This window comes from Ranitomeya variabilis, chromosome 1, assembly GCF_051348905.1.
Source record: "Ranitomeya variabilis isolate aRanVar5 chromosome 1, aRanVar5.hap1, whole genome shotgun sequence".
NCBI classification, from domain to species: domain Eukaryota; kingdom Metazoa; phylum Chordata; class Amphibia; order Anura; family Dendrobatidae; genus Ranitomeya; species Ranitomeya variabilis.
In genome coordinates, this window is record NC_135232.1 from 1,119,025,960 (window position 1) to 1,119,044,725 (window position 18,766).

General features: G+C 42.3%; 1 protein-coding gene across 1 annotated transcript in view; it reads right to left on the minus strand.

Moving 5' to 3' along the window:
* The window catches only part of CD8A (CD8 subunit alpha), a 33,146-nt gene extending 14,828 nt beyond the window's left edge, over positions 1-18,318 (minus strand). The window contains exons 1-5 of the mRNA XM_077280246.1: positions 18,274-18,318; positions 12,845-12,885; positions 12,287-12,637; positions 11,921-11,998; positions 2,546-2,674 (exon numbers count right to left, since the gene is read on the minus strand). Of these exons, the coding sequence (XP_077136361.1) occupies positions 2,546-2,674; positions 11,921-11,998; positions 12,287-12,581 (502 nt within the window). The 5' untranslated portion in view covers positions 12,582-12,637; positions 12,845-12,885; positions 18,274-18,318. The remainder of the gene's footprint in view (positions 1-2,545; positions 2,675-11,920; positions 11,999-12,286; positions 12,638-12,844; positions 12,886-18,273) is intronic.
* Positions 18,319-18,766: the final 448 nt, after the last annotated feature.

Below are 18,766 nucleotides of genomic sequence, written 5' to 3' on the forward strand. Positions count from 1 at the left end.
TCTCTGTGAGCGACTCTCTGCCCTTGTTTATAAAAGGACACAATGAGGGCAACTGCACTGTAAGTAAAATATATTCCCTATTTCCCATTTTTCCTAATATATATCTCCTTTATCGCAAAAAAAAAAAAATAGAATATACCTATTTTATTTAGTTATAAAGGAGATAAATATTGGAAAATATGGTAAATGGGGAATACACATAGTTACATTAAATAATAGATGGATATAAGATATTTAGATATACAGTGGGTACAGAAAGTATTCAGACTGCTTAAAATTTTTCACTCTTTGTTTCATTTCATTGCAGCCATTTGGTAAATTAAAAAAAAGTTCATTTTTTTCTCATTAATGTACACTCTGCACCCCATCTTGACTGAAAAAAAACTGAAATGTAGAAATTTTTGCAAATTTATTAAAAAACAAAAACTGAAATATCACATGGTCATAAGTATTCAGACCCTTTGCTCAGACACTCATTTTTAAGTCACATGCTGTCCATTTCCTTGTGATCCTCCTTGAGACGGTTCTACTCCTTCATTGGAGTCCAGCTGTGTTTAATTAAACTGATAGGACTTAATTTGGAAAGGCGCACACCTGTCTATATAAGACCTCACAGCTCACAGTGCATGTCAGACCAAATGAGAATCATGAGGTCAAAGGAACTGGCCAAGGAGCTCAGAGACAGAATTGTGGCAAGGCACAGATCTGGTCAAGGTTACAACAAAATTTCTGCAGTACTCAAGGTTCCGAAGAGCACAGTGGCCTCCATAATCCTTAAATGGAAGAAGTTTGGGACCACCAGAAGTCTTCCTAGACCTGACTGTCCAGCCAAACTGAGCAATCGTGGGAGAAGAACCTTGGTGGGAGAGGTAAAGAAGAACCTCAAGATCTCTGTAGCTGAGCTCCAGAGATGCAGTAGGGAGATGGGATAAAGTTCCACAAAGTCAACTGTCACTGCAGCCCTCCACCAGTCCGGTCTTTATGGCAGAGTGGCCCGACGGAAGCCTATCCTCAGTGCAAGACATATGAAAGCCGCATAGAGTTTGCTACAAAACACATGAAGGCCTCCCAGACTATGAGAAATAAGATTCTCTGGTCTGATGAGATGAAGATAGACCTTTTTGGTGATAATTCTAAGCAGTATGTGTGGAGAAAACCAGGCACTGTTCATCACCTGTCCAATACAATCCCAACAGTGAAACATGGTGGTGGCAGCATCATTATATGGGGGTGTTTTTCAGCTGCAGGGACAGGACGACTGATTGCCATTGAAGGAAACATGAATGTGGCCAAGTACAGAGATATCCTGGATGAAAACCTCTTCCAGAGTGCTCTGGACCTCAGACTTGGCTGAAGCTTCACCTTCCAACAAGACAATGACCTTAAGCACACAGCTAAAATAACAAAGGAGTGGCTACAGAACAACTCTGTGACCATTCCAGACTGGCCCAGCCAGAGCCCTGACCTAAACCCAATTGAGCATCTCTGGAGAGACCTGAAAATGGCTGTCCACCATGGCTGTACTAGCTCAAAAGGGTGCTTCTACTCAATCCTGACCAAAGGGTCTGAATACCTATGACCATGTAATATTTCAGTTTTGGTTTTTTTTTAACAAAATTTGCAAAAATTTCTACATTTCTGTTTCTTTCAGTCAAGATGGGGTGGAGTGTGCACATTAATGAGAAAAAAATGATCTTTTTTGAATTTACCAAATGGCTGCAATGAAACAGAGTGAAAAATTTAAAGGGGTCTGAATACTTTCCGTACCCACTGTACATGGAAAGTAGATAGATAATAAATATGTGAAAAACTTTAGGACCACGAGGTTATAGTGAAAAATAAATTAAATTGATTTATTCACCCATTCTCTGTGCAATGTTTTGAGTATTTTAAAGAGGAACTGTCACCTGGTAAGAAGTAAAACGTTTTTTGCTCCTATTTATTCCCGCCGTTTCCTTGACAATTCCATTTTTTCCACTAATTTTAAAGGTTTATTTATCAAAGGGTGTGGCAAACAGGATCCTCTGGGGCGTATCTTTAGACTTCTCTGCATAATTACTGTGAGAGCCACTCACAAATTACAACCAAATGAAAAGGCCCATATCTCTGGAACTGTATGGTGGATTTAAAAAAAGAAAAAAGTGGAATAATTCGGGGTGTAGCGGGAATAATATAGGAGCAAAAACTGTCCACTTTTGACCTGTGATGGGCCTTCTTTAAATGGCTGAACTTTCAAGGATTGAAAAAGGCTTAGCCTCCTGAAAAGTTGTAAAGACCATGCGTAAATAAATCAATTTACCTTTTTTAAGACTAGCAGCTCATATCCAGAGTTTTCTGCTTTCTTCTTTTCATGAGTAGAACAGTATGACATAGATAGGTACCTTATGGTTTACAGTTTGAGGAGCTGAAAAGTTGCCTACACATTGGGTGAATAAGGACCACGTTTTTTTTCACTATCTCATTTCTGGAGTGCGGCCATATTTTACTGTATAGATTGGTAGATAGATAATATCCTTGAATAAATATATAATATAAAAAATCTTACGGCAGCAGAGCATTATGGAAGTGATGATAAGACAGATCAGTAAGAAGCCACAAAGTCCTGCCAGGGGAAGCCATACATATAGGTCACACGATAAAGCCAATGGTTTTGTCTCTTTATCTTCTATGGAACCTACAAAAAGATATATTAATAACACGAAGAAGACACAATAGGCTTAGAGTCATTTCTTTAATTACGTACTATATAGAGATATAAACAAAATCCTTAGAACAAAACCACAAATGAGCACATATGGAAATAAAGAGTAATAAAACACGTGTGAAGCAAACCAGAATATGTGTTGCCCCTTAGACTCCTCATAGCACCCCACTTTACCCTGATGACACCCCCTTGGCATTCTCTAAAGCTGCTACAACCTGGAATGACTTCCAATGAACAGGTCTGCCTCGTCAAGAGTTAATTTGTGGAATCACTAGCCTTCAGAAAGTGGTTGCGAGTGACCATCAAGTGTATTTTGCAGGGGTAGTGTTGGTACACAGTCCTATACAGTGCTGAGCCCTACTCCATTACTCCTCTAAGCCAGAATATGACAAGAACCTCTTAATTAGGTAAAGCAAAATGACCGTCCATCATTACTATAACACAAGAAGGTCAGTCAATCCGGAAAAATTGCTAGAAACTTGAAGGTATCCTCAACGGCAGTCACGAAAAACATCAAGCGCTATGATGAAATTGGCTTTCATGAATGCCTCCAAAAGAAAGGAAGACCAAGATTACCTCTGCTGCAGAGGATAAGTTCATCAGAGTTACCAGATGTAAAAACTGAAAATTTACAGCCCCTCAGATAACAGCCTTCATTAATGATTCACAGACAAGTATTAGACACATCTCATCATCACCTGTCCAGTGCAGACTGTGAGAAGCCAGTACTGAGGACAACAAACAAGGCGAAGAGACTTTTTTGGGTCAAGCAACACAAGAACTAGATGTTAGATCAGTGGAAATCTGTACTGAGGTCAGAGCAGTCAAAGATAGATTCAGTTTTTGTGAGAAGCTTAAAAGTGAGTGGATGGTTTATACACATGTGGTGTCCATCGTGAAGCACGGAGGTGTGATGGTCTGGGGTTGCTTGCAAATGACAGTGTTGCTGATTCATTACAAATTTAAGACACCCTTACCTAGCATGGCTACCAGAGCATTCTGCATCAGCACATAATCCCATCTGGTTTATACTTATTAGGTCCATAATTGTATTGCAACAGGACAATGATCCAAAACACATCTCCAGGCTATATTTAAGGGTTGTGTGACCAAGAAGGACAGGAAAGGAGGCTGTGTCAGATGACATGGCCTTCACAATTACCTGACCACAAACCCAACTGAGATGGTTTCAGATGAGATGGACTGAAGAATGAAGGAAAAGCAGCTCACAAATGATCAGCACCTCAGGGAACTTCTTCAAGTCTGTTGGAAGTCATTCCTGATAACTACCTTAGGAGCTTTAGAGAATGCCAAGGGTCTATAAAGCTGACATCAGAGTATAAAGGGGGTACAGTCAGGAATACAAGGCGTAACGCAGATCCTGGTTAGTTTCACAAGTGTTTCTTTATTCCTTGTTTCCATGTTTGTTACTTTGTGGTCTTGCCGCCTTCAGTCTGATTCTAAAATGTGCACATTCCAATAAGAACAAGGAAAGCCATTGCATGAGCAGGGGTGTCCTGACTTTTGACTGGTACTGTTTATATAGTCAATAAGTAAATTTATGTATATATTACACAATTACACACACGTATTTATATGGTGGCATAGTGGGGACACTTCTGGTCACTCACCCTGTACTCGCAGTGTGCCGCGTACTATGTATGACGCCTGTGCTATCTCAGGGTCTGTATGATTGTACATTGTGGTCAGTGGACTCTGCTCCTATCTGACCAGGAGTAATATAACCGTCCATATGATCACTCCGCTATTTTTCACTTTTATCCGTTCCCCATTACCTGCAGTGTTGAGATTATTTAACTTTATCACATGAGAGACCCCAATAAGATCCATGCGCTCAAAAGAGGTAACAACGCTCCAGGTCCCCAATACGTCGTCTCAGCCCTCACCTTCCATGTTTGATAACCTTTGTCTGATTCTTTTCTCCTCACCCTAGACTGACTCTGGGTTTATGGAGACCCTTGAGTGACAGAGACCCTAGTGGCCCATCTTCAATTCCCATTTTTCCTCCTCGTTTTCCGAGATCTATAACTTTTTGATTTTTCGGTTGTATCAGGGCTTGTTTTTTTTGTAGTACGAACTGTAGTTACTTTCATTATCATATTTGGATGCTTGTGACTTTTTGATCTCTTTTATTCCAGTTTTTGGGAGGCAAAGTGACCAAACAAAACACCACCGATTTTAACATTTTGATTCTTTTTCCATTTCAGAGTAATATTCTGATACTTTATCAGTTCTGATGGTTCAGCGATACCAAGTATAGAATTTTTGTTTATTTTTATTTTTTTTAGATTTTATTTACATTCCATGAAAAGTGGCTGATATGACCTTTTATATTTTTTATACATTTTTTTCTTAGATATTTTTAATTAAAAAAATAAAATTATTGGTCCCCATAGGGGACTTAAACCTGTGTTTAATAGTTCGCTTGTCCATGCTGTAATACATTGTAAAACTATTGAGCTGATCTGAAGCCACGACACAAGTTGGACTTCAAAGGTGTACAAACATGGTATACACGGAGGCTTTCCCCATGATATTGCTATCTGCGATCATGTTGGGAGGTAGCCCAAAAGGGGTCAGAAGAGACGCCTTACCTCATCTCCAACCTCTTAAATGTGAGAGCCACAATCGACAGCAGTGATCAGAGTTTGCTCCGATCACAGCAGTTACTTGGATGCCGGTTATGTAACACAGCCGACATCTGCACTGTACAGAGAAGCCTCCAGGGTGCACATCCAACATACATGAGCAGTGGGCAGAGGGGGCACATGAGGGGCAGAGTGGGCGCATGAGGAGCCATGTGCCCCGGCTCTTGTGACTTGCCTAGTCTGCCTCCCTTTTCGGCTGCTGTCATCAGTTGTGATTGACCAAGTTCAAAGCCAGACAGAAATACCCGGCATGCTGCATTTATCTGTCCGCAGCACGGAAATTTCTGGATTTTTTTGTACAGCAGTGAAGGGAATCATGATGAACGGACCAAACATGGACACCAGTGGCGTACACACCATGTATGCGACGGGTGCCGCCGCATCCGGGCCCCACGGCCGGGGGGGCCCGGTGCTGCCCGGCCCCATGGTGTGTACGCCACCTATTTTTATTTTTTTTTTTTTTTGTGTTAATTTTTTTTTGCTCGGGTCGGGGACCAGTCGTCCCGGGGGGGGGGGCGCGCGCGCGGCGAGGCGACAGGGCTTTGCTGTCGGGCCCTGTCGGAGATGAGCGTGTGGGGAAGCAGGAAGCTTCCCCACGGTGCTGCGCTGCAGTTGGAGGGGGAAGGTCACATAGGGGGCGCGGTGATCTCATTTCCGAGCGACCGGAAGTGACGTCACCGTGCACCCTTTGCGACCGACGGCTGCTCGCTCCTGGACTCCTCACATACCGTGTTTCCCCGAAAGTAGGACCCCCCCGAAAGTAAGACAGGGTGGGGGTTACGGGGGGGTCCTTCAATGTAAGGCCTCCCCCGAATGTAAGGCAGGGTTGGGGGGCCGCTGTGAAATGTGATGTCTTCACTGGTATCCATGGTAAACATCGGGTTACTAAGCGCAGGGCCGCGCTTAGTAACCCGATATTTACCATGGATACCATGGTAAAAGTAAAAAAAAAAAACACTACATACTCACCGTCTGTTGTCCGTCACGTCCCCTGGAGCTTGCCGTAGTGACTGTCTCAGCGACGTCCGGCCGTAAAGCAGAGTCCAGCGGTGAACCTGCAGTAACAGCGGTTCACCGCTGGGCACCGCTGTTACGGCCGGCCGGCGCTGAGACAGTCAGTGCGGCAAGCGCCGAGGGACATGAAGGACGACAGAAGGTGCGTATGTAGCGTTTTTTTTTTTACATGGAGAGAGCTGTCTGTGCGAGCCCCCGACTCTGCAGCCGGCCCCTCTACAGTGAGAGCCCCCGACACCACAGCCGGCCCATCTACTGTGAGAGACCCTGACTCTGCAGCCGGCCCATCTACTGTGCAAGCCCCCTACACCGCAGCCAGCCCCTCTACCGTGCGAGACCCTGACTCCACATCCGGCCCCTCTAGAGAGCGAGCACCAACAATGTATACAAGGAGGCCTGGAGGTCTTCCCTAATAAATATACCATGATGGGGGAGTGTGGAGCCAGGAAGGAGCGCTTCCCTAATACGGAGCAGCCAGTGTCGCACTAGTGGGGTCTTTACCTCACTGAGGATCAGCATCTTAGGGCGATGGAGACAAGTACGGCCGCTCCATACAGGCCACGTGCACCAGGGGCCACAGCTGTGTGGTGCAGGCACTTTTCCCATGTGGGGCCCCATAGTGCAGCCATGCCAGGAGCAGAGAGAGGGGCACAGTGCACCAATGCCTGCAGACCCATATGGGAGCAGTGATCTCCTGCAGGCAGACTACAAGCCCCAGCACAGCTCAGTGTGTTTTTTCTTCCTCCCCTTTCTTTCCCTTCTCCCCCGTCCTCGTTCCGGTCGGCCCATTTCCTTGGGTCTGGGTATCTCCATGGAGACTTCTTATACTTCCGGCGTCTATTCCTCCCTCTATGCGATCAGCGCGCATTTCCTCACTTCCGCCTCCTGCATGGCGGCAACCCAGCTGTATACACTCCGGATGATGATTGGTCCGTATATATGGTATGTAGGTTCTTACCACCACTACACTCACTTCCCCTGACGAAGCCGCTGCAGTTACCTTCGGCTAATGTAAGACCTCCCCCGAAAGTAAGACAGGGTGGCACTTATTGGGGTAAAATTAATGTAAGACAGGGTCTTACTTTCGGGGAAACACGGTATAATGTACGCTGCTTATACTGGTGTCTACTGGGGTGTCCTCACATATAATGTACGCTGCTTATACTGGTGTATACTGGGGTGTCCTCACATATAATGTACGCTGCTTATACTGGTGTATACTGGGGTGTCCTCACATGTCAAACAGGCACAGCACTTTACATTCACATATAATGTACGCTGCTTATACTGGTGTCTACTGGTGTGTCCTCACATGTACACATATAATGTACGCTGCTTATACTGGTGTCTACTGGTGTGTCCTCACATGTACACATATAATGTACGCTGCTTATACTGGTGTCTACTGGTGTGTCCTCACATGTACACATATAATGTACACTGCTTATACTGGTGTATACTGGTGTGTCCTCACATGTACACATATAATGTACGCTGCTTATTCTGGTGTATCCTCAAATATACACAAATGTATCATACTAAAGTGAATAAATGTTTAGGATCACACTGTATTGGGGATGGCAAATAATAATAGTTTCACTTTTTTAGGTTGAATTCATTTTATCTATTACTGCAATGCAATGCTGCTTTCTCCTGCAATGCTGCTTTCTGGTAAGTCTATTTTTTATTGCCTTCGCCATATAAATTAGTAATTGGGGGGTGTGGCTGTGGAGAGGGTGTGGCTGTGGAGGGGGTGTGGCTGTGGAGGGGGCGTGGCTTAACATGCAAATTTTCGGCGCGGGCGCAGTCGGGCCGCCTAAAGCGGCGGTCCGCAGTGTCTCCCCCGGCGGCTGCATTCTGCCGCCCCCACACTGGGAGTCAGCTGTTCTCTGTGCCGACTGTCAAGCTGACAGCCGGCACAGAGAAGCTGCAGCGCGCCGGCTCCCAGTGTTCAATTGTGCTCGTATCTGTGATGCGAGTACAATTGAAGCTCTGACTGCCGGGTCAGAGCGATGCCAGCAGCGTGATCAGGTCATGTGATCACGCTGCTGACGTCACTCACCTGCGCGGCAGAGCAGGAGCTGCAGATCGACCAGGAGACACAGAGCGGTGGTAAGTGCTCCAGTGGAGCTGAAGACACCAAAGGTGCAGGGGGGGGATTTACTGTGAGTTGGGATGGGGGGCATATAATATTGTGGGGGGGATTTACTGTGAGTGGGGATGGGGACATATATTGTGGGGGGATTTACTGTGAGTGGGGATGGGGACATATATTGTGGGGGGGATTTACTGTGAGTGGGGATGGGGGCATATATTGTGGGGGGGATTTACTGTGAGTGGGGATGGGGGCATATATTGTGGGGGGGATTTACTGTGAGTGGGGATGGGGGCATATATTGTGGGGGGGATTTACTGTGAGTGGGGATGGGGGGCATATATTGTGGGGGGGATTTACTGTGAGTGGGGATGGGGGCATATATTGTGGGGGGGATTTACTGTGAGTGGGGATGGGGGCATATATTGTGGGGGGGATTTACTGTGAGTGGGGATGGGGGGCATATATTGTGGGGGGGATTTACTGTGAGTGGGGATGGGGGCATATATTGTGGGGGGGATTTACTGTGAGTGGGGATGGGGGGATTGTGGGGGGGATTTAATGTGAGTGGGGATGGGAGCATATATTGTGGGGGGGGATTTACTGTGAGTGGGAATGGGGGGCATATGTTGTGTGGGGGATTTACTGTGAGTGGGGATGGGGGGCATATATTGTGGGGGGGATTTACTGTGAGTGGGGATGGGGGCATATATTGTGGGGGGGATTTACTGTGAGTGGGGATGGGGGCATATATTGTGGGGGGGATTTACTGTGAGTGGGGATGGGGGCATATATTGTGGGGGGGGATTTACTGTGAGTGGGGATGGGGACATATATTGTGGTGGGGATTTACTGTGAGTGGGGATGGGGGCATATATTGTGTGGGGGATTTAATGTGAGTGGGGATGGGGGATATATTGTGGGGGGATTTAATGTGAGTGGGGATGGGGGGGATTTAATGTGAGTGGGGATGGTGGGATATATTATTGGATGGGGGATATTTAATATGAGTGGAGATGGGGGGATTTATTGTGGGGGGGAGATTTAATGTGAGTAGGGAGGGGGGATTTATTGTGGGGGGAGATTTAATATGAGTGGAGATGGGGGTATTTATTGTGGGGGGGAGATTTAATATGAGTGGAGATGGGGGGATTTATTGTGGGGAAGGGATTTAATGTGAGTGGAGATGGGGGTATTTATTGTGTGTGGGGAGAATTGGAGTGGAGATGGGGGATTGAATGTGTGGGGGGAGATTTGTCATGGGGATGGGGGGATTTAATGTGTGGGGGAGATCTAAGGACACAAAATGAAGAGCAAAGGGGGAGATGGGGGGGGCATATATGAGGAAACAGTATGGGGGATGGGTGCAGACAGTTTGGGGTCAAACGGGGGAATGTATGCGGACACAGTATGAGTAGCGATGTGAAAAACGTATGTGGACAGAGTACGGGGAGTGAGGGTGTTGGGATGTGTGCATGCGTAGCATGGAGGACAGTGTAAGGGCACAGACAGGAGGAGATAGTATACAAAGGAGGGGGAGTGTGATGAGAGGGTACAGTATAAATACTGGGCCCTATAGGGGGACACAGTGTGAGAGGACAGTATGAAGAGGGGGCCAGTATGGAAAGGGGAGGTCCGTGTAAAGAGCATGTACCATAAGAGGGACAGTGTGGGGGTCATATTTTATGCAGACAATATAGTGAGGGGCAATTTTTTTATTCAGGAGCATTATAATGACACTTGTATCTTTAAGGGCGTCATGTGGAGATTTTCTGCAAAAGAGCGAAGAAGATGGAAGTCTGCAGAGACGGCTGTGGATGAGAAAACTCATCATGGGATCTGGACAAGATGAAGAAAAGAAGGAGAACGGCTCCAGAGGTGACGTCATCTATAAGGTACCTGGATATAAATGTTATTTGTGATACTGACTAACTCTCATGTTTTTATTTATGTTAGGAGCATTAAAGGGTTGTCCAGGTTTGTAATGAGTCTGCAGTCATTCTGTGTTCCGCACAGTGATTTACAGTACAATGAAAATCAATAGGGAAAAAAAAAAGCTGTGCTAATGGTGCGGAAAAATCCGCACTGAATCCGCTGCGGACTGAAAAGAGGGCAGCACGGTGGCACAGTGGTTAGCATTGCAGCGCTGGAGTCCTGGGTTCTAATCCCACCCAGGACAACATCTGCAAAGAGTTTGTATGTTCTCTCTGTGTTTGCGTGGGTTTCCTCTGGGTTCTCCGGTTTCCTCCCACATTCCAAAGACATACTGATAGGGAATTTAGATTGTGAGCCCCAACGGGGACAGCGATGATAATGTGTGCAAACTGTAAAGCGCTGCGGAATATGTTAGCGCTATATAAAAATAAAGATTATTATTATTAAGTGCATGTCACTTCTTTTGTGCGGAACTGCAGCGTTTCTGCACCCTTCCATTATAGAAATCCGCAGGGGTAAAAACCACAGAAAATCAGCACCAAACCCCCGCGTTAATTCCACATCAAAACCACACAAAATCCGCTGCAAATCCACTGCAAATCCGCACCTGCGGTTTCTGTTAGAAGATGCGGATTTTGTGCGGAAAATTCTGCACCCCAATCCGCAACGTGTGCACATAGCCTTAGGGTTGTTGTTCTGCTGAAATGTAAACCTATGCCTCAATCTCAAGTGTTTTGCAACCTCTAACAGGTGTTCCTCCAGGATTGCCCTGTATTTAGTGCCATCCATTTTCCTATCAACTTTGACCAGCTTCCCTGCCCCTGCTGAAGAAAAGCCTCCCCACAGCATGATGCTGCCACCACCATTTTTAACAGTGGGGATGGTGTTTTCAGTGGTTTTTTTCGGCCACATATAGCGTTATGCATTTAACTCAAAATGTTCTACTTTGGTCTCATCTGACCAGGGCACCTTCTTTAACATGCCCTCTGTGTCCCCTACATGGCATGTGCAAAAAGGTGCATAGATAGACAGAAGATAGCTAGTTATCTGATGAAGGAAAATGATGGTCACATCCGAAGAGTAGCCTATATTTGCACCGTCACAAAATATTAGTATATTATATTTCTTCCATACATCCAAATGAGACTCTGAGCGGCAAATGATTGATCATGGAGATGATATATCTGACAACTTGTGCAAAATATATAGAAACTTTTACAGATCCTATAGAAATAGCAGAACTCATACTGCATCAGTACTTGTCCATAAAATAGATATTCAGATAATTTATAACAGATTTTTATCAGGTACCAGACTATAAAATAATAATAATAAAAAGTTTTCAGAAGATTTCAGTTCTCTGTCCTAACTTGAAGCACCCTGACCAAGATATTGTTACTTGTGGACTCTTCCATTTCCAGTCACCGAGCGCCCAGGTCACATTTACCCCCAGCTCCCCACCTCCCCACATAGTAAAAAACAAGTGTCTCTTGCGGCACGTACCTGTGGGACAATTACACGAATCTCCCGCTGTTGTTCTCGCCGGAGGAGCTTTCGTTGATGTTGGTTTGGGTGTTGTCACTTAAAAGCAAAAAAAAAATAAAATGATTAGTAAATTCATAAAAAAAATGTTTTTATTATAAAATGTTAGATATATAAAAAACAAAAAAAATATAGTAAACTAGCAAAAAAAAAAAGTATAAAAAATAAGGAAATATTAACAATATGTAAAGGAATGATGTTACAGGCAGAATGATAAAATAAAATTGTGTTAGCAAAAATAGTAAAGAAAAAGTATGACTGGAATGAACCGGCGGCCATTACTCTCATAGAATACATATATACATATATATTTTTGGATATGGTTACCTTCAGGATATATGACCTTGAGGCCCGGGCTGATATGGAGGATTGAGTTTTTATTGATCAGGCAGTAGTAAATTCCTTGATCTGTCGCTTCGAATTTCTCAATTTCCAGTTTGTACTGTGTTCCCGACACACTGACTTTGAAACGATTTTTGTCGTTTTGCTCCTTATATGTAGGTCTTCCTGGGGAGCTGACATACACAATAGATACCGGAGATTTGTCCCCTTTCTTATGACGGAACCAAAAGACTCCGACATTCGCGTCTTCTGAGCCTTCAGGTTCACAATGCAACTTCATAGGTTTTGAACCGACCGGGAGCAAGGTTTCGCTGGTGAGCTTCAGCTGGTGAGTACCTGGAGGAGATGTAATAAATGGGATCGGAAACTGGTGATCAGAATAATATCTAATTATTACTGGTATTATTATGTATTGCGTTCATAATCAGCAGGTGGGATCATGAGCCACAACTCCCTGTAGTGTCAGAGCTTAGAGGGGGCGTCCAAAGGGTTGAAGAGGGGGACTGCTAATGGACCGGGCCGTAATGAAGTGTTATTTCTTACCTTCTTTTTGACTCAATATAGCCCAAGATAGGTGGTGAGAGCTGAGCAAAAAAACAAAAAAAAACCCACGATTTTGTGATATTCTGTCTACATGTGACCACTCAGTGATGGTGATACAAATCGCAGCCTGTGGATGGTTTTATTAGCATCTCTCGATTGAATGGATTAAAGTTGTATAGTAAGAAATTATAATCCTTAAAGAGTTTTATAGAAAGGTAAGGATGGACATATCCGTAGATGCGAAAATGGAAAAATGATCAAATAAAAATGTAAAGATCAAAACTGAAAAACCAACTTCAGGATAAAAAAAAATAAAATAAATAATAATAATACTAAAAATAAATAAATCTGAAATGTAAGTTTCAAGATGTTAATCAATAGAAATATATTTGGTGTAGATATAAGCTATAAATGAATACTGTAGTTTGGGATGACTGGTGTATTCTGTAGCAAAATAATAATGAAAAAAAACAACAAACAAAAAAACTACTTTTATTATTCATTTTTTTAATAAAAAAAGGAACTGGAGCTATTGGCTGCTCTGCTCCTTTTTATGGGACTGAGATAAATATACTCAATATTTCAACAAAGGCATCCAATGGAAAAGAGAATAATGAACCATCATGATTATAAGAAAAATAGTTAAAAATACTTATCTTAAAAAAGACCAAAAAAAGTTCCTATCTCCAAAATGCATAAAAGCAAAACGATAAAAATGACCCAGATCACAAAAGAATTTATAGACAATATTCCTCGGTATGGACAGGTATAAATTAGCTCTGAGATTACGATTATGAGGAGTAGTAGAATCAATACTATGCACTAAAGAGGAGGCAAAATAAAAGAATTTGCAATTACTCCGATTTGCCCAACAGAAGAGGAAAGATGGATTGTTATCATTGTTTTCAATGGTATATGTATGGTTTTGTGGGGTATTTGCACACAACAACTTTTTCAGGCAGATTTGACCTCAGAAAAAAACATGTCAAAAGAATAAAATATGCAAATTTCCTCTTGCCCTCTGAGAGAGAGAGAGAGCATTGCATGGCTTATAAGTCTCCTCACACAGGCATGTCACTTTCCACAGGGAGAAACGTTACCCCACAGACTCCCAAACAATGAAAATAAACATTTCTATATACAAACAACTCACTGTGCACATGTTCAGGCTTTTGAAAGTCAATTAACAGCTTCAAGTTTCTAAAAAAGGCCAAACTTTTACAAGAAGTCACATGTCCGTCCTCGAAAGGCGTTCCTTACTTTACAATACAAGTCAATAGGAAATGTCAAAATTGTCTGAAAAATGTGACCCCTAGACATCTTTTGGAGCATTTTTCACTTGCTTTTGCTTAAAAAATCTCTATTAGTTTCTTAATTTTTCATTGTTTTCGGCTGGAAAATAACAGTGAAAAAGACTTCACAAAAACCATGGGAAAACCCTCCAAAAAACGACAATGTCAAAAACTGTTGGAAAAAAACTCAGGAAACAACTGAAAATAACACACAAAAGACACTACTGCAAAAAAAAAAACCTCCAGACTTTTCTTCTGCTTGGAAAACTAGCGGGTTCACCCAAGTTTAAAAGGTGTCGTGTGCACATGCCCTTACACGGGTTGTCTTGCGACGGCAACTCTTGTCTGTCTTGATGTCCTAATTGAACATATGGATGCATAGTGAAAGGAACAAAAGTGGCAAAATGGAGGGCCACTCTATAAGAGTCTCCAATTCTGATGGACCTCGCTGTGGCTGAGGGTCCACCACACATTTATTAGCAGACAATGATTTTAACCAACCACCCGAGCTGCCGCCTCACCAACCACTTGAGCTGCCATCTTACCAACCACCTGAGCTGCTGCCTCACCAACCACCCGAGCTGCCGCCTCACCAACCACCAGAGCTGCGGCCTCACCAACCACCCTAGCTGCCGCCTCACCAACCACCAGAGCTGCCGCCTCACCAACCACCCGAGCTGCCGCCTCACCAACCACCCAAGCTGCTGCCTCACCAACCACCCGAGCTGCCGCCTCACCAACCACCCGAGCTGCCGCCTCACCAACCACCCGAGCTGCCGCCTCACCAACCACCAGAGCTGCCACCTCACCAACCACCAGAGCTGCGCCCTCACCAACCACCCGAGCTGCAGCCTCACCAACCACCCGAGCTGCCGCCTCACCAACCACCCGAGCTGCCGCCTCACCAACCACCCGAGCTGCCGCATCCCCGACCTTCTGTCTCTTTCCCAGTATCTCGTAGAATGTAAGTCCGCAAGGACAGGGTCCTCTCCTCTCTGTACCAGTCTGTCATTGTAAATTTGTGTACTATAAATGATATCTATAACCCTGTATGTACCCCCTTTCTCATGTACAGCACCATGGAATTAATGGTGCTATTTAAATAAATAACAATAATAATACTAGGGAGTACAGTAATTGAAATTTTCCAATAAGTCTATCTACCACCGAGATCTTCCATTGACTTTCGGCCAACAGTTATCACATACAAGTTCCCTATTTATCTAAATACTTGGCTCTTTTGGCCATGCACCCATCTCGGAAATCATCTCAGTTTGAGAAACAACAGAGTTTTAGTAAACAAAACTACTCGCACTTTACATTTACCTTTTATGTTTTTTTTATCACAGACGTTTTTGAATTGTATTTATAATGATCGTGTTGCCAAAGTTCAACCCAAAACTCTACATTGTCTTACAAATGCTGTAGTTTTCATGATCACTCCTAGTCCCTGGCATTTCTTACCTATTATATTGACAAACCAGTCCCCAAAAAATCATTTTAAATTAAAATAATCACTGGAGGTTTCCTATAGAAGCAGAAATGGTATAAAAGGATGACAAATGTGATCTTGGTCCTTTGGGTTTCTAATTTTTTTCTGATTTTTCACACTTGGCTAAAGGGTATTGTGATTGAAGATTTGCCATTTATGAAATGATAATTTTTGGATGCAAGTCCAAAAATTATCTATTAAGGAAAAACCTATATGTAAATATAATAAGCATTTAGATGTATTTTCTAATTTTAACCCCTTTCTGACCTCGGATGGGATAGTACATCCGAGGTCCGATCGCCTGCTTTGATGTGTCAGCCCACATCAAAGCCGGGACATGTCAGCTGTTTTGAACAGCTGACATGTGCCTGCAATAGCGGCGGGTGGAATCGCGATTCACCCGCCGCTATTAACTAGTTAAATGCCGCTGTCAAACGCATTTTTTTTTTACCACTTAGATAAAAAAGAACCTATACATGTTTGGTGTCTATGAACTCGTAATGACCTGGAGAATTATAATATCAGGTCAGTTTTAGCATTTAGTGAACCTAGCAATAAAGCCAAACAAAAAAACAGTGTGGGATTGCACTTTTTTGGCAATTTCCCTGCACTTGGAATTTTTTTTCCCGTTTTCTAGTACACAACATGCTAAAATCAATGATGTTGTTCAAAAATACAACTTGTCCGGCAAAAAATAAGCCCTCACATGGCCATATTGACAGAAAAATAAAAAAAGTTATGGCTCTGGGAAGGAGGGGAGCAAAAAACGAACACGGAAAAACGAAAATACCCCGGGTCATGAAGGGGGTTAATAGTTAATTAAATAAAAAAGTTGATTGGCAGTTCCAATAATGGTTCTGGCTGGAGTAGTAGTATTCTCAGCTGACTCCTAACAGATTGGTAGTTCTGCTAAGGCCAGCTTTAAGGAAAGCATCCATAGCTCCAAAACAGAGCTATTTCTCGCGATCCCACCAGGAGTAAAGAATGAACTTGCTTACTCAATTTCCCCCTTAATATCTGCCATTGTGAGGGTCAGGACCACCTCCTCAAACCTTGGCCAAATATGGCCAGTCTGGCTGACAATCTTTCTGTTACCTAACATGTATTATCGACTTTAGTCCCTCACGCGTCATATTCTTTAATGGAACAACTCTCCTATCAGGAAACTAAATAAAATTTAATTACACTTTTTTTTAAAACTCATGAAATTTTTTAAAATTTTTGGCATCAAATTATTTAAAATGGCCCATGTGGTTCACAGATATTTGAATGTTGCAAAGTTTTGTGCAAAGATTTCATCTGAACATAAAAGTTCTCCGGGAAACACCAAAGTACATTTGTGACCAAATTGCGTAGATTTATTTTTAAAAAATCTTGCAATTGATGAATCAAACAAAAACATTTGGAACCCTCAACTTCGCCCACGGTCCTGAACATAAACAGAAAATAGGCGAGCGCATATAAAATAGGCTAAAGAAGCAAATTAAAAGAGGAATAAAATAAATTAAAACAAAGATTGCAAATGAACATCAGGTGAAAAATCTACGATAAAAAGGTGCAAATGCAATGATAATAATAAATCCGGCCCTTATATGTTTACTGTCTTTATATATTCAAGTTGCAGAATTCCCTGGACAGTTTGACAAAATAGGGAATGTTTCCCCCGTCTGTAAATTTTTTACTTTTTGTTGTAAGAAATTATACAGATTATTATTATGTCGGTAATTATCATAATTTTTACAGTTCATAGTGAATGGAGATGATGCCTTCATATCAGAATTATGGGTAGGAGACAAAGATCAATAATAAACTTATTGATTTATTATGGCTTTCTAGGGTGTCTGTAAATACATTTTGGATGACTGTGACTTTTTTTGATAAACCAAACAGAATTTTTTTTTTTCTTAAATCAACCATGTTATATAGGCCTGGAATCTGTCAAACTGGAGGTATTGATCGACAATGTAACGAGTAATGGGAGACTTACTGACAGTCTCCGAGTTGCCGTGTTTAGTCGCCTCTTTCCGGTGAAATATTCATATATATAATTTTATATAATTAATAGTGACTAATACACAAAATACTAAAAATAATAGTGAACATCATCATTATTATAATGTGGCTGCGGAAAAATTAAAAACATTATTAAATTATATAAAAATTAATAATCGATGCAATGAAAAGAAAAAAACAACATTTGTTCTACTTTCCATAGTGCACTGATAATAATTAATTTAAATTTAAATACAATATGTAAGAAATATTTTTACGACCCCAAAATATTTCTCAAAAATGTAAAAATCTAAAATCTATCTAAAATCTTTCACTGGACAATGATCCATTAAATTCTTGCTGCTTAAACATTTTTTAATATAGATCATTACAGACATCAAATAGACATTTCGCAAGGTTAGAATTTTAGGCCGTTTTACAGATTTTTGGAAATTATTCTTTGCAATAGCTTACTTTGAAGTATATAGTACTTAGAATGATGTTGATAAAAAAAAAATACAAAAAACATACAAATATTAAAAAAACACAACAAACAACATGTTGAATTCTCTATCACTAGCATCGATTATGAAAAAGAAAATTAGATTTCTACAAAATAATTATGGAAATTAATAATTATCAATGTGACTTACATAGGAAGAGGCAGAGAAGAATTGGAAGGAAGGTGATGGGTAACATAGTGTGAGAGACCATTACAGGGCTTCAGTCCTCGCTGACTGTCAGCACAAGATTCACACACTTGGGGTCTCGGCAGCAGAGAGGATGTGATGTCAGACTCACACACAAAGGAAGATTAATAATGCTGAAAACAAGTGAAACATAATACACGGAACATAAAATAGTCTTCTGTCCATCAGCAAAAACCTGAGAATAATACTGTAATCTATGGTCTTCTAAATAGATGGACCATAATTAGAAGTAGCTTAAAGGAGTTGTACAATTTGATCCATCTAGGATTATTTGGAAGATGGAGAAAGTTATGAAAATTATGGGCTACAGACATAGATCACTTAGATTCCTAATGGTTAAGTATACATACGTGTGGAAACACAAGGTTCAATGGGTGCTCTCGTCCGTGGCCTTGCTGGCTTTAGAAAGGCTTCATGGACCAGGGCTCATCCCACT